General features: G+C 33.6%; 1 protein-coding gene across 1 annotated transcript in view; it reads left to right on the top strand.

Annotated features, from left to right (window-relative positions):
* LOC129218733 (uncharacterized) overlaps nucleotides 1-13724 on the top strand; it is a 126435-nt gene that overhangs the window by 36752 nt on the left and 75959 nt on the right. The window contains exon 7 of the mRNA XM_054853056.1: nucleotides 2829-2883. Coding sequence (XP_054709031.1) covers nucleotides 2829-2883 — 55 coding nt within the window. The remainder of the gene's footprint in view (nucleotides 1-2828; nucleotides 2884-13724) is intronic.

Here is a 13724-nt window from a genome sequence, read left to right as displayed (position 1 = left end):
AATTGAATGATTTTTGTAACTGGTTCCCAATAAATCAAAATAGTCATCCTTGGTTTAAAATGCAGATTAACATGTGAAGAAAAGAAAGGATATATAAGTGCATTACTCTGCTTGAAATTTCAAAGTATCGAATGTATATTTTTTACACCTTATTTCAAGTGTATTTAAGGATTTTAGTCTTAAAAAAAAAGAATAAAATAGCAAGGACTGAATTACTGAAAATAATAATTCAGGTCCAGATTAAGGCAAAGTACATGGGGCGTGGGCCCATATACCCTTGTACCGTGTAACTTTCAATATCTTTGATTTTAATATCGTTATATTATCATTTTGTAAGATTCTTCGCCATTTGAAAAAAAAAAAACATCAAACAAGCCCCTAAAATATACCAATATGAAGGCTCACTAGCAGAATGGTAAGGGTTTCTTGTGTGTGTGTGTGTGTGTGTGTGTGTGTGTGTGTGTGTGTGTGTGTGTGTGGCTACAGCTATTGAAATTACTGGATTCAGCTGAAAGTATTTTTCATCTTTATGTCATGGGTCAATCTGAGCCCATCTCCTGTCTTGCTCCCAAGCATGAGCCCCCCCCCCCCCCCCCCCCCCCCCCAGCTGTAGGCCTCCGCAGGGACAGGTGAGAAATTTTGTGAGAACTATACATAGGAGAAGTGCCTTTTGTTTTGTTCTAACCAGGTTTATTCACAAATTTTATGTCTGCTTCAATGATACAAAAGAAACAAATGTTTTGGAGCCTGGGAGAGAGGTACATTTTCTTGCACTGGGAAAAAAATAGAGAACCATCGCAATGATTCTCTATTTTGTGTGTCTATAACTGTCCATCTTTGAGACTCGAAATGAGGGGCATCTTGTGGTGCCCCCTTTGTGGCGCCCTGGGCAATTGCCCCGCTCACCCCCTCTTCGGACAGCCCTGCATAATGCTCATAGATTTTTTTCATGGTTCAAATTAAAGTCCTCCATTTCTGTCAGTGCACACATAAATTCTGAGATGTGTCTGAGCTTTCTGGGCAATGAATTTTGAAAGTGTTTCAAGAAAAGGCTTATTTCTCTCTTAGTAGAATAACTGCTATGTACACACATCAAACCTTGTTCAATAGAGTGTATACAGAAGAATTTCAAATCTCAAAATAAATTTCAAATTGATAAAAAGCAGGGGTCCCATGGGTGTTTAAAGTGCTTTATTTCTGTGACCTGTTCCAAAGGGCTCTTTAAAGTGCTTATTTTAGTACAAAAACTCTTAAGTATTTTTACAAGGTGCTTTTGTTTTATTTTTTTAAAGCAAATCTTTAAAAAATGAAGAATTGAGTTTTCTGTATTTTTTTTTCCTCAATCATATATCTATTTTTAATTTCAAAGCACATTGTTGATTTCTTTTATTGAAATTTGAAATTTTAATGATTTACTAAGGAAAACTGCCCGTTTTGTTTATGTTCTATTTTCAAATTTAATATTTATTAAATAATTTTTAAAAAGCTTTCCTTGCAACCTGTTTCTCAGTTTCCTTTTGTTTTCTTTTCAAAATTGATCATATAGTTTTAACTGCTCAGGAAACTACCCATCTTTGTTCATGTTTTAGTTTGATTGAACAGTTATTTTGATAATTGCACTTACCTGCTTTTATGCGTTAGCAGAACTGCCTACTACTCCAAATTTTGCAAATTTTCTCTGCAATGATCAAAACTCTGCAAATAAGTTAGTTTGCTTCTCATTTCTCACCAAAACTCATTAAATGAGCATTTTCAAGCAATCATTTAAATACCCCTCTTTTCTAACATGTTTCTGTCTTGATTTTTCTGGTCCCTTGTAGAATTTTTTTTAAATATAATTTAAAGTTTAAAAACTTTTAACTTCAAAACTTTTATTATTATTCAGTCTATTGTTCTTTTACTATATTTTGTTATTTTAACATTATACAGTAGAATACCAGACATGCCAATTCTCCTGCTTTCATATTCAATTTCTGCCCTTCTGCCACCAGAGAAATTCTGCCTTTTAAAGAATAAGAAATGTTGTAAACTTTGGCTATCCAGAGCAGGAGTCTCCAACCTTAGCCGTAGGTTAAAGAGCCTTGATCTAGAGCATAGCATAAGTGTTTTTTTTTTTTTTTTTTTTCACTTTTGCATCATTTCTTGCATAAAGAAATTCTTATTTATTCGTTTTTGTGACCATGCATAAATGTTATATGACTGCATGAATATATTTATTTTTGTTGCATTTAAAGTTTTCCTTTATGACCAATTGCTAGATTTACGAAAAATGTTACAAATAATGTAGTGAATAATTTTAGAAAAGAAAAATAACATAAATCACCATTTCATTTTTTACTCTTCAAGTATTTTAAAAAAGTTTTAAACTTAAAAACAAATATAGTTCTTATCGTAAATCTAACTTGACTTTTTAAGTCTAACAAGAAACAAAACGATGTAACTAACACTTTAGACCCGAGCTTGTTGTTGTATTTGACTTTATTCTAATCAATGGGAAAGAGGACTATCTTGTTGAGAAATAATTTGTGTCTCAACGCTTTCAATCCCTGAAAATAATGCCAGAATTAATTGTTATGAAACACTTAAAGCTACCTGCGTCCAGTTTTCATCAGAGGAAATTTAAGTCTTTGTGATAAGTTATCTAAGAAAAATAAATATATATTTTAATGTTTTTCAGTTTTCACTGTTATGATGAATTTCTGTATGGATAACTATTAGAATTAAAATTTCATGTGCATGTTTTTTGTTTAAAAACATCAAATAAAGTTTTTTAGTTTTTACTGCTTGTTTCTTTTTCTTTTAGGATTAACATGTTGTTTTCATTTTAGGCAATTAACTGATTTTCCCAAAAAGGAGTTTTATACTTCAAATAATGGAGGAAAGGTAAATATATATTTTAGTTTAAGACTGTGTAAGAAATTGAAAAACCGTTTTTTGATAATGATTATCAAATTTATCTAAATAATAATTACTTGATAGTGAGTTACTGAAAGTGTAACAAAGTAATTCATTTATAATGTGAGATCAAAATTGTAGTTACTAAAAATAAGTTTTGATTTTTAGGTATAATAGTGAATTTTAGGGAGAGCCCAAAAATTTGTTTTTCAATTTTTGATGATGGGTAGTGCGGAAAAGAGACCATTGATGGTACAAAGTGCACATGAAAATTTTTCGACAATTTCTTGATCTGCTACAACTATGTTGAAGTCTTGACCAAATGTTGTTGTTTTTTTATTATTTTTAGCAAAATTAGTAAAAGAAAAAAATTAAAATACATTTTCAATGATGAGTGGTGTGGAAAAGGTACCATTGGTGGTACTAAGTTTCAATTAAAAATTTGAAGCCTGTGGTGCAATTCCTTCCCTTGCCACAAATGAGTAGTTTTGGGAATTTTCTATTTTTTAACGTTTTAATTAAGTTTGCGAAAACATTGAAATTCTGTTTTCTCGGTATTTTACTGCGATAATTTTTTTGTCACATGTGATGCATTTTCATATGCTTGGGGTGTTATTAATGAACTACTTCTTGCTTATTTTATTAAATATTTAAATATGCTTTTAGAAATGCTCTTGTAAAATAAGAACAAAGTTACTATTTCTTGACTAATAGCAGTCAGGGGCCATTCTAGCGTATCTCTTAATTGTTTCTGTTGAAGTTACAGAACATATGTAAGAGTTTTTAGGTGGCAACTTTTTTTTCATAGGATAGTTTTATTTTTTAAATAGAATTTTAAATGCAGCATTACATGTGTGACTCGAACAATCTGAAAATAAGCTGTCCGTTATATTATTTTGTAATTTCCTGTGAAGTTTCTAAAGGTAAATGAGCAGTATTTTTTGTGCATGGGTATAAATATACGAAGTAAGTATTCCATAATTTTTTTCTAAAGCTCATACAATAGCAATAAAAAATATTTTATTAGCGTTATGGTGTGTAACATTAGAGCATTATGTGTGTGACCGCGTGCAGCAGTTGAGAGATATTTCCTAATAAAAATCTAGTTTGCTTCAGATCTTTGCCAAATTGCGCAGAGGTTCTTTGGTGCTCAAGAACTCACATGGAAATTTTTGTCCCCCCAGGGGACTGTAACTTCCTCCTCTATAGGGATTTTCCTAATTAAAATTTTGCTTACATCGAATCTTTGCCAAGTTTGGCGCAGAGGTCCTTTGATGCTCAAGAAAACCATAGGGGTATTTTTGCAAACCTAGGGGAGGTCGATCCCTCCATTAGGGGTTTTTTTGCCAGAAAATCCGTGAAACGGGATAGTTAGGCCTATTAATAACAATGATAGCATTTTTTGAATTAAAAAAAGCCTAAGACGTCTGAATTTAAAATTTGAGGAATAAAACTGCTCTTTTCTACACATTGGTGGGGGAGTTTTAAACTATTTTTTTTTCTTTTATTTAAGCCTGATTGCTGAAAATGTGTCACTTGTGTGACACACAAGTGACAACTCTCACAAGTGTGATAGTTGTGTCACAAATGTGACACAACACTCATTTTTGAGGTAGACCGTGCAACACCGGGCAACGCAGCCAGTGAATACTTAAACTGAAAGGGTATATTCACTAAACAAAGAATGAAGTGAAATTAATTTTAATTTGTATGGGTCATTCTCCAGAAAACGTAACTTTTGAACGCAATTATTTTTCAATTTCGAAACCTCTTGTTTTCTCTTTTTTCATTCTTACATGAAAGAGTTACCTACTAGAAGTAACCATAAACAATGGCCCAGCTAAGTTCCAATTATTTTACTCATAAATAGAAAAAATATAAAAAATGCCTTTTTCATAGAAATAAAAAAGAGAAGACTTTTAATATTTCAAAATTGAGGCCAATTTAATATCAGAGTAGTAATTTTGTTAATTGTGCAAACAATCAGCTATTTTAATGATTAGTGGGAATACAATATCAAAGTCTTAATTAAAATACAGCTTAATTAGTAGTTTCAAATGTATGTTAAAAATTGTATTCATTAAATTTAAGGATACACTGGCAATTTTTAATTTTGGTAGAATGCCTATTATTGATGTATTTCTCCTCCATCATTTAATTTCACCTTAGAAATAATTACATTGATAAGGTCTGTCACGGAATTGAGATTCACGGAGGTGAGGAATTTTCCATTAATATAGGCCTAATACATTTATTTTTCAGGGAATTTTTTTTTTTGTTGCTACTATCTGCACATATTAAACATATGAAAACATGTTCACTTCTTTTTTTACATTAATTTACATCCCTGAAATTCAATTTCACGGAGGTGAAAAATCAGAATAACCATACTAAATTTTTGAATCAAAATCTAGCTTTTTGTTTTTCGACAAAATGTCACAAATTGCTGAAAATAATCAAGGGGGCCCCCTTGTATCATGGAAAATAAAATTTGATGTCATTACCAGGGCTCATTTTCGTCCTAATTTTCCGATTATTAATACATTTTCCTACTTGAGTTGGAAATGTCCTACTTTTCAGCAAAAGTTCCTACTTTTCAGCTAAAAATTCCTACTTATCCTACATTTTAGCTTGATTTTCCTTTAGAATTTTGCTTGAAATTCCTTCAGAAGACTTCAAACTTGATGTGATTTCAAGAAACTTGCATTCAGAAAATGAAAATTTGTTAATTGTAAATTGATTATGTTTAATACTAGCTGCCTGTAGCGACCAGCTGGTTTGCCCTTGAATGCCAAGGTTGCCGCCTTCGGTGGCTGCTTGAATAAATTTGGAAGCAATATTAAACAATCTATATTTGTCTATATCAATATTAATTAGAATAAACTATTCTTTAGATCTATCTCCAGTTTTCAAAAAACTGTACGCTTTATTCTTTTAATTAAATAGCTAGAAGAAAAGCTCTCTCCTTGTTCCCCCGTAGTGTGCAAAAAGTAGTGACCAGCTGGTTTGCCCTTGAATGCCAAGGTTGCCGCCTTCGGCGGCTTCTTGAATAAATTTGGAAGCAATATTAAACAATCTATATTTGTCTATATCAATATTAATTAGAATAAACTATTCTTTAGATCTATCTCCAGTTTTCAAAAAACTGTATGCTTTATTCTTTTAATTAAATAGCTAGAAGAAAAGCTCTCTCCTTGTTCCCCCGTAGTGTGCAAAAAGTAGTGTAGTGTGCAAAAAGTAGCGTTTGCAAAAGAAAAAAAAAATCCCTCACTGAAATAGATACAAGGAAGAAAGTTCCCCCCTCCCCTGATCCTAACGATGGTAGAAGATAAAATATGTCACTTTGAATTTAAAAAATTGTAAAAAAAAAAAAGCTATTTCATATTTTTGAAAAAAAAAAAAAAAAATGAAGAGGTTGAAATGTTTTGACTACTGCATGCTAAATTTTCAGAAAGAAATCTCTCATTCTTTTGGTGGGATATGTTTAGAAAAATGTTAAACCCAGGGTAAAACGCAACATATAGGTTTTTTCAAAAATTCATAAAAAATTAAAAAATTGGTTAGTTTTCAAAATTTTTTCATTCATCATTATTTGAAATTAAATTCCCTACACTATAATACAAAAGAAATTTTCTTGGCGCGATTGGTTGGGGATTTGTGACAAAGTAAACACAAAAAGGGCAAAAAATCACATAAAACATTTAATTAAGAAAAAAATTAATTAGAAATATAGAATTTGGGCTTTGAGGAGCACACATTTGAACTTTATGTGAAGTTTCAGAGCTGTTGGTGCTATGGGGATTATTTCACAAAGTTATACATGCTTGCAATTTCCTCTAAATTCTACTGTTTGTATATTAAGAAACAACTTTGGTTAAAAAAAAAGTATCTGATAAAAAAATCTATCAATATAAATACAAACTTTTGATAATTATACTTGATTATGTACATGTTTTTTTTTTTTTTTTTTTTTGCTGGTGTGTAATATAGTTATTATTTTGGATTTCAATTTGAACTACAGTTAAAAAAGCAGAATTTTCTCCTACACTTTTTGTTTCTGTTACATTTTCTTAAAATTCAAGAGTTTTGTAAAATAGATATAATTTTCAGTGTGGCAGAATGAAGTTTAGTTATATATCAGAGAAATAAAACTTTTTAAAGTAAAAAAGTTTTAAGTTAGAAATTTCATGTTTTTTCTGAGCTAAAATATTTTGTTGCATACAAACTACTGAGAACAATTCAAACTTTTTGCCTTCTTTAAATAGCTAGATTTTTAGATATAGTAGCACTTAAAGCACAATAAAATGCTTCAAAATGGTTATCATGTACGAGCCCCCCCCCGCCCCCCCCCTAATTCTGCAATATTTAATATTGTTTGAACTTTATTTTGATTTTTCTAAAAATGTTCTAAAATTGTATCGAAGTTGTATCATAATTTCTTTAAACGCTCTTGCCACTGACAATAGCTTGACTTGGGCTCCCCGAGCTTTAATTTTTGGGATGGGCAGATCTTAAAATACAGACACATAAACATAACTAATAAAAAGACATTTGGGTATTACAGAAGTGCAGCAATGTCCTAAATTTCCCGAATCGCCAGACAAAATTTGCCGTATAATGAAATATTTTGGAAGGTCACAGCGACCTCCCACCAGGCATTCTTGGCTAGGCTGCACAATAGTAGATTTTGATTAAATTTAACTTCGAGGGTGATATCAATAACACATAAAGTTTTTTCTTAATTTCAAAATATTCATCCATTTCAATAGTACAGCAATGCAAAAATCCCAAAATAGCGCAGACTGCGGCATTGAAATTTTTAGGAGGTGGGTGTTTTAAGAGGTATTTTTCTTTTTTTTGGGGGGGGGGTATTTGGTATTTAGGGTGGTGCACCATTACTTTTGAGGGGTTATCCCTTTTTTTTGCGTAGTGGTATAACTTTACATATTATTCAGTAAAGTTCTTTAGCATGAAATCAAAAGATATGTACATTACTGATGTATAAGCAATATTAGATTGTCGACTCCAGAAACTGCAAATTATAAGTAAAACTTGTAACGTTTTAGAGTTGTTAGTGCTTAAGGCTTTGTTATGTTAATTTTAAGTTACTAGTAATACTTCAACTCTTTTGAAACATTGAACTCTAATTTCCTATTACAGTGGACAAACTATTATATTTCTTATCATTTTTTAGTTAAATATACATATTTGTACAGTGGACGCAGGTTAATTGAATCAGCCTCTTTATGGAATCAAAACTGTTTAGTACAAATGTGATTCATATAAGCGGCGGCCACTGTATTTTAAAAAGGTAATATACAATTTAGAGTTAGTAAAATTTTTAGTTAAAAGAATCACTTTAGTGGAAATGTAACTGAGCTCTAGGATAAGGCATTTAACTTATAATTAAAATAACAAAGCCTTAAGTACTAACAACTCTAAAACGTTACAAGTTTTACTTATAATTTGAACTTTCTGGGGTCGACAATCTATTACTGCTTACATATCAGTAATGTACATATCTTTTGATTTCATGCTAAAGAAATGTTATTTCTAATAACTCGTTTAAGAAGTTGACCTAAAAAAGTGTGTATATAGTACTCCAGTTAAATATAATGTTTTTTGTTTGTTTGTACATTTATTTTTAGGTTTTGCATATAAGATATGTACTGGGGAGTTAAAAATATGAAAGGAAGTTTTTCATGAAAAATAATGATCAATTACTTTTTAATTGTTTTGAAAATTTTCTATTTTTGCATTAAAATACTGGTCCTACTTTTTGCTACTTTTTTTGTCCTACTTTTCCTACTTTTTTGTGAAAATGTTCTACTCTTTGACCCTTGAAATGCGCTATGACCCCTTCATTACTGCCACGTATTAATGAGGAATGGCATTTACTGTGTAGATAATAGTGATGGGCATAATCGAGTTCTCATAATCGAATCACTCGATTATTCAAGATCATTCAAGAACTCGATTACCACGAGTTCTCGATTATCGTATCTCGAGTTCTCGATTATCACTTCTCGAGTTCTCGAGCGATGAACTTCTCGAGTACTCGATTATCACTTTTCGAGTTCTCGAGCGATGAACTTCTCGAGTTCTCGATTATCACTTTCTGAGAACTCGAGCGATCAACTGCTCGAGTTCTCGATTGTCACTTTCCGAGTTCTCGAGCGATCAACTGCTCGAGTTCTCGCTTTGAACTTCTTGAGATGTTGAGTTCTCGAGATGTCAATCACTCGAGCAGTGTTATTCTTCCATCGATTTGATAATAGAATGAACCTCTCAATATAGTTGACTTCTGACAAGGGTTCCCACCTATGGAGGGGGGGGGGTTGGTCATGGCGCAGACTGTGCTATTGACATTTTTAGGGGGGTGTTTTAAGGGGTATTTTTCTCATTTGTTGGGGGAGGTCTCTGCAATATTGAGGGTGGGGGGGGCCTTGACCTCAGGGCGGGTGAGCACCCTTGCTTCTGAAATGTTTTAGTTGCAGGGGCGGATCCGTCATTTAGGCGGTCAAAGGGCTGGCTTTGAAAAGTTAATGATTTTACTTATGAATGAGCATGGTTTTTTTCTGTCTTCCGAAAAAATTTGCATTGAAACCTTTTAACCCTTCCCCCAGAAAGACGGGCTGCGCTGAGGAACCCACAGGGGAGGTGGGTCATTGCGCAGACTGCGCCATTGAAATTTCTAATGGAGGTTAGACTTTTTTAGTGAGTGTCCTTCTTGAGGGGGAGAGAGGATCCCTAGTTTTAAAAAGTGTGCCAGCACACTTGAGGAATAGATCCCCTTGCGATCTAAATGGTATTACAATCAAATAATTGCCTTTCGAATGTTTCATTCGAATAGTGTTATAATCGAATGTATACTGTTGAATGCTTCACCTTTGACTATACGATTGGGTAATGATACAAGTGTAATTTTTAGAGCCCAAATATACAGGTCACGTGTTTCGGGGTTTCAAGGAACCCTTTTTCAAAGCAAAATAGTGAGATTGTGGATGTAAGGACATTACTGGATGTCTTTACGGACCATTCATTAATTACGTAAGGGTCTCGTGGGGGTGGGGGTGGAAAAATGTCTGCATACTTTGGGGGGGAGAGGGGTTCAAACGCATTCTTAAGCAGTATTTTCCAAGCCGATGTTTCATTTGCGTCTGGAAAATAAAAACGTATTAGGATGACTGTTTTTTATTTGTTTTACGAAGAATTAATTATGTAAAACATAATAAAAGAATTGCACTATGTATGGCATGTTTTATTTTAAACTACTATCGCATTATATACAAAAAAATGTCGAAAACACATTCAGTCTATATTCCAACTTTTTAGTAAATATTTCTTCACGCAAAAAGGTTTAATTTAATAATAGTGAATTAAATTTTGATTCCAGTGATATTAGATTAGTTATTTCATTATTTCTAAAAACGAAATGGAATCTTACGTAAGAATAGGGGGAGGGGTTTGAAAAACCTTACGTACCCTTACATGGGGGGAAGGGGTCAAAAATGGCCAAAATCATCCATATGTAACAAAGGAATGGCCCCTTATGTGAAAAAGCTTACTATTTTGTTGAAAAAAGGGTACCTTAAAACTCCAAAACACGTTTCTGCAGTACTCTGTATATTTGGGATACAAAACGTTTGTTATTTCATTTTACTTCTCGGCACAAAGATACTTAGTTATTTCTTAATAAAACAAGTGGTTAACTTCTCATGTAATTCATCCCTATGGGTGCAAATAAGAGGGGAGGGGAGGGGAGTTTTGACGTAAACTGCGGGATTGTAATTTTTAGGGGATTTTGTCTCTTTTGGGGGTATTGCTCTTAGGGGAAGAGCTTCATTTGCTCTTGAAATGGATAGATTTGGAATGATTTTTAAAATCGAATGATTGCTTTTCTCTTGCTTTATTGGAATGGGGTAATAGTTGAATGTTTGGCTTCGAATTTTCGATAATTGAGAGATTCCTTAATAATCGAACGATATTTTTAGAAGGAAAATTGTTAATTATCATATGAGCAGATTTATGGAGGGGCATGTGTTGTGTGAGTGGCGGATACAATGGAGGGTCGTGGGGGTCGTGACCCCCCCCTGAGCTCTCGAGAATAGTATCCGTACACATTGTGATCAAATAATTTATGCATAAAATGCAAACGACGACAGTGTCTTATCTTTTCAATACATCAATTATTTTTCAAAGAAAATATTTGAACTACTACTTTGTTTTATTGCTTATGAAATTAATTTGCAACGTTTATCCCCAATTATGTGCCTTATTCCTGACCGATTTGGGGCTTTTTATTGACCCCCAAAAAAGTTTCAGAATTTTTTCGTACTTAAAACGGGAATTTCGTTCATGGGGGGGGGCTTTCTTCAGCATGACCCCCACCCCCCTTCAAATGGTTTTCTGTATCCGCCCCTGGTGTGATCCGGTGGTGAAATCTTGAAGCAAAGGATAGAGAAACGCTTTCCATACTGTTTTGAACTTGACAGTTATTAAGATTAAATACGTACGTATGTACAATTTTTATTAAAAAGTGAGGGATAATGATAATATGGGCAAGTCGTTGGGCGACACTAGCAGGTTTAAACTTGAGAGTTGTTAAACTTAAAAATATATTAAACCGGTATCAAGGGCTTACATATAGGGGGGGGGGGGGCAAGTGGGGGCTCAAGCACCCTCTCCCTTCTTTGAAATTAGGACATCCTTGCTTTTAGTACTTTTTTTTTTTGCAAAAATGTAAAATCATTTCTTCTCCAGCACAATTAATCAATAAGTTATTAAAAATGTCAAATTTTAATAATTCTAATCTGTACTGAAATCGGTTTCTATGGGGGAAATATCCTATTAAACCATGGGGAAAATATCTGAGCCCCGCCCCTTAAAATTTTGCATATGGGCGCCCTTGACCGGTATGGTACAAACCGTGTAATTGAAAATTTAATGTAGTCTTAGCCCTTTTCCGGATCATCATTTCTTGGGGGAGGGGGGATTGTCATAAAAAGCTCGCACAGGGGACGGACGGACACCCCTGTCATTCTATAAGGTTTTAGAATCAAATAATTGCTTCTCAAATGTGTCACCCCTGTCATTCTATAAAGTTATTGAACCAAATATTTGCTTCTGCTTTTTTTCTAATGGGGTTACTCAGAGAGCACACTTTGTTGAGTAAACGTTTTAAAGCGATTGTTAACGCCGTGACAGCTATGTTAAAACATTTATGAAATGTTTAAACGCAAGGTGTTTATAATTCAGTGGTGCCCCCCCCCCCCCCCCCATGACGATGACACTCATCCCTCAAATGCGACGTTGAACCCCCTAAAATAAATTAAAGCCCGCTTAAGTTACCCTCTCCTCTTCAAAACTTCAATGGCGCGGTCTGCGCCATTTACCCCCCTCCCCCGCGCTCTCTCTTGTATAATATATTGTTTGTTGTGGAATGCTCAGTTATCGAGCATCTCGGATGATTTGAAAACCGAATACGTAATTTGCTTTTCAGAGAAACTTGACAATCAATTTTAACCTATTTGAGGACCAGCGCACGGAAAATGAAACGTAGCTACGGAACCTTAAGTTCCGAAATGGACCGTTGCGAGCCTAAGCATTTTCAGCAGTTTTGCCTCAACTTTACAAAAAAAAAAAAAAAAAACATAAAATCAGCACATTAATTGACTGAAAATTTTTAAGTTGAGTAAATAATATACTAATCAACATTTACGAAACTATAAGGAATATGACATAAACAGAAGCGAGTAAAACAAGCAAAATATTTAAATTTAACTACCCACGCGAAAATAAATGCTACGCACACAAGAAGTCACAAATATCTTGCGTATAGAATTTCAAAAAAAAAAAACAATCGGTATAAAATGTAATTTTTATTTAAAAATTGGGCCGAAGAGTGGAAGCTAAAATTAATCCCACACGACAAACTTCAATATTTCTTTTTAATGCACTCAGAAACATTTCAACGTCACTCCCAACACTTTTACTGTTATTGCGTATTCCTAAAGTCGACGAATGAAAAAGAAAAATAAAAAAGAGCGGATCAAGAAAGAAAAAAAATACTCATGAACTTCAATGCACTTCAAGCCACACTTGTACACTTTTCAATGTGCCAGGAATCCCAATCCTCTGGAAAACCCAATCAGAAATATTTTACCCTCCCTCCTCATGTATTAATCAGATAAATATACTCAACTACTCTCAACAAGAACATCAAAAAAAAAAAAAAAAGCAAAGCTATAAGCTAGGAAAGAATGAGTACTTTTGCGCAGAGCAACTATTCCCCTACTTGTTTACATTATTAACTTCGTGTTTGAGAGTCTGAAACCATTCGAAATAATCACGTGATAACTGAAAATCATTAGTTTAAATGCATGACCGTTCGAATAAATCACTCAGTCACCCAAATGCCGAGCTCCTAGTTTCTGACAAGCTAACCGGGAATCTAGTTGAACCTGCATCCGCCAAGGATTGCGACCCCAAAATGAAGACTAAAATGTATCGAATCGACCCCCTAAAACAAGTTTGCATTTCGAACTTTACCGGAGGGTAAGGGGACAAAAGGTGTATCTGCTAATTTTATCGGAAAACAACAAAAAACTAGACCCACTTAAATGTAAAAACTAGAATTTTTCTTGGAATTTGGGGGGAGTGGTATTGATTCCCCTTCTAAAAGGGGGGTGTTAATACCCCCCCCCCAACTTAACCTAAAACTTCTAAAAGCCAGGAGGGTTCACCCCTTATTATACCCCTAAATGGTAGGCTAAATGTCACATTCCTGTCTCGAGCGCACCCCTGCCAAAACAACTCGGGAATTCAAC

This window comes from Uloborus diversus, chromosome 3, assembly GCF_026930045.1.
Source record: "Uloborus diversus isolate 005 chromosome 3, Udiv.v.3.1, whole genome shotgun sequence".
In the NCBI taxonomy this organism is placed as follows: domain Eukaryota; kingdom Metazoa; phylum Arthropoda; class Arachnida; order Araneae; family Uloboridae; genus Uloborus; species Uloborus diversus.
Note: the sequence above shows the minus strand (reverse complement) of the source record. Positions and strands in the feature narration are given on the sequence as shown.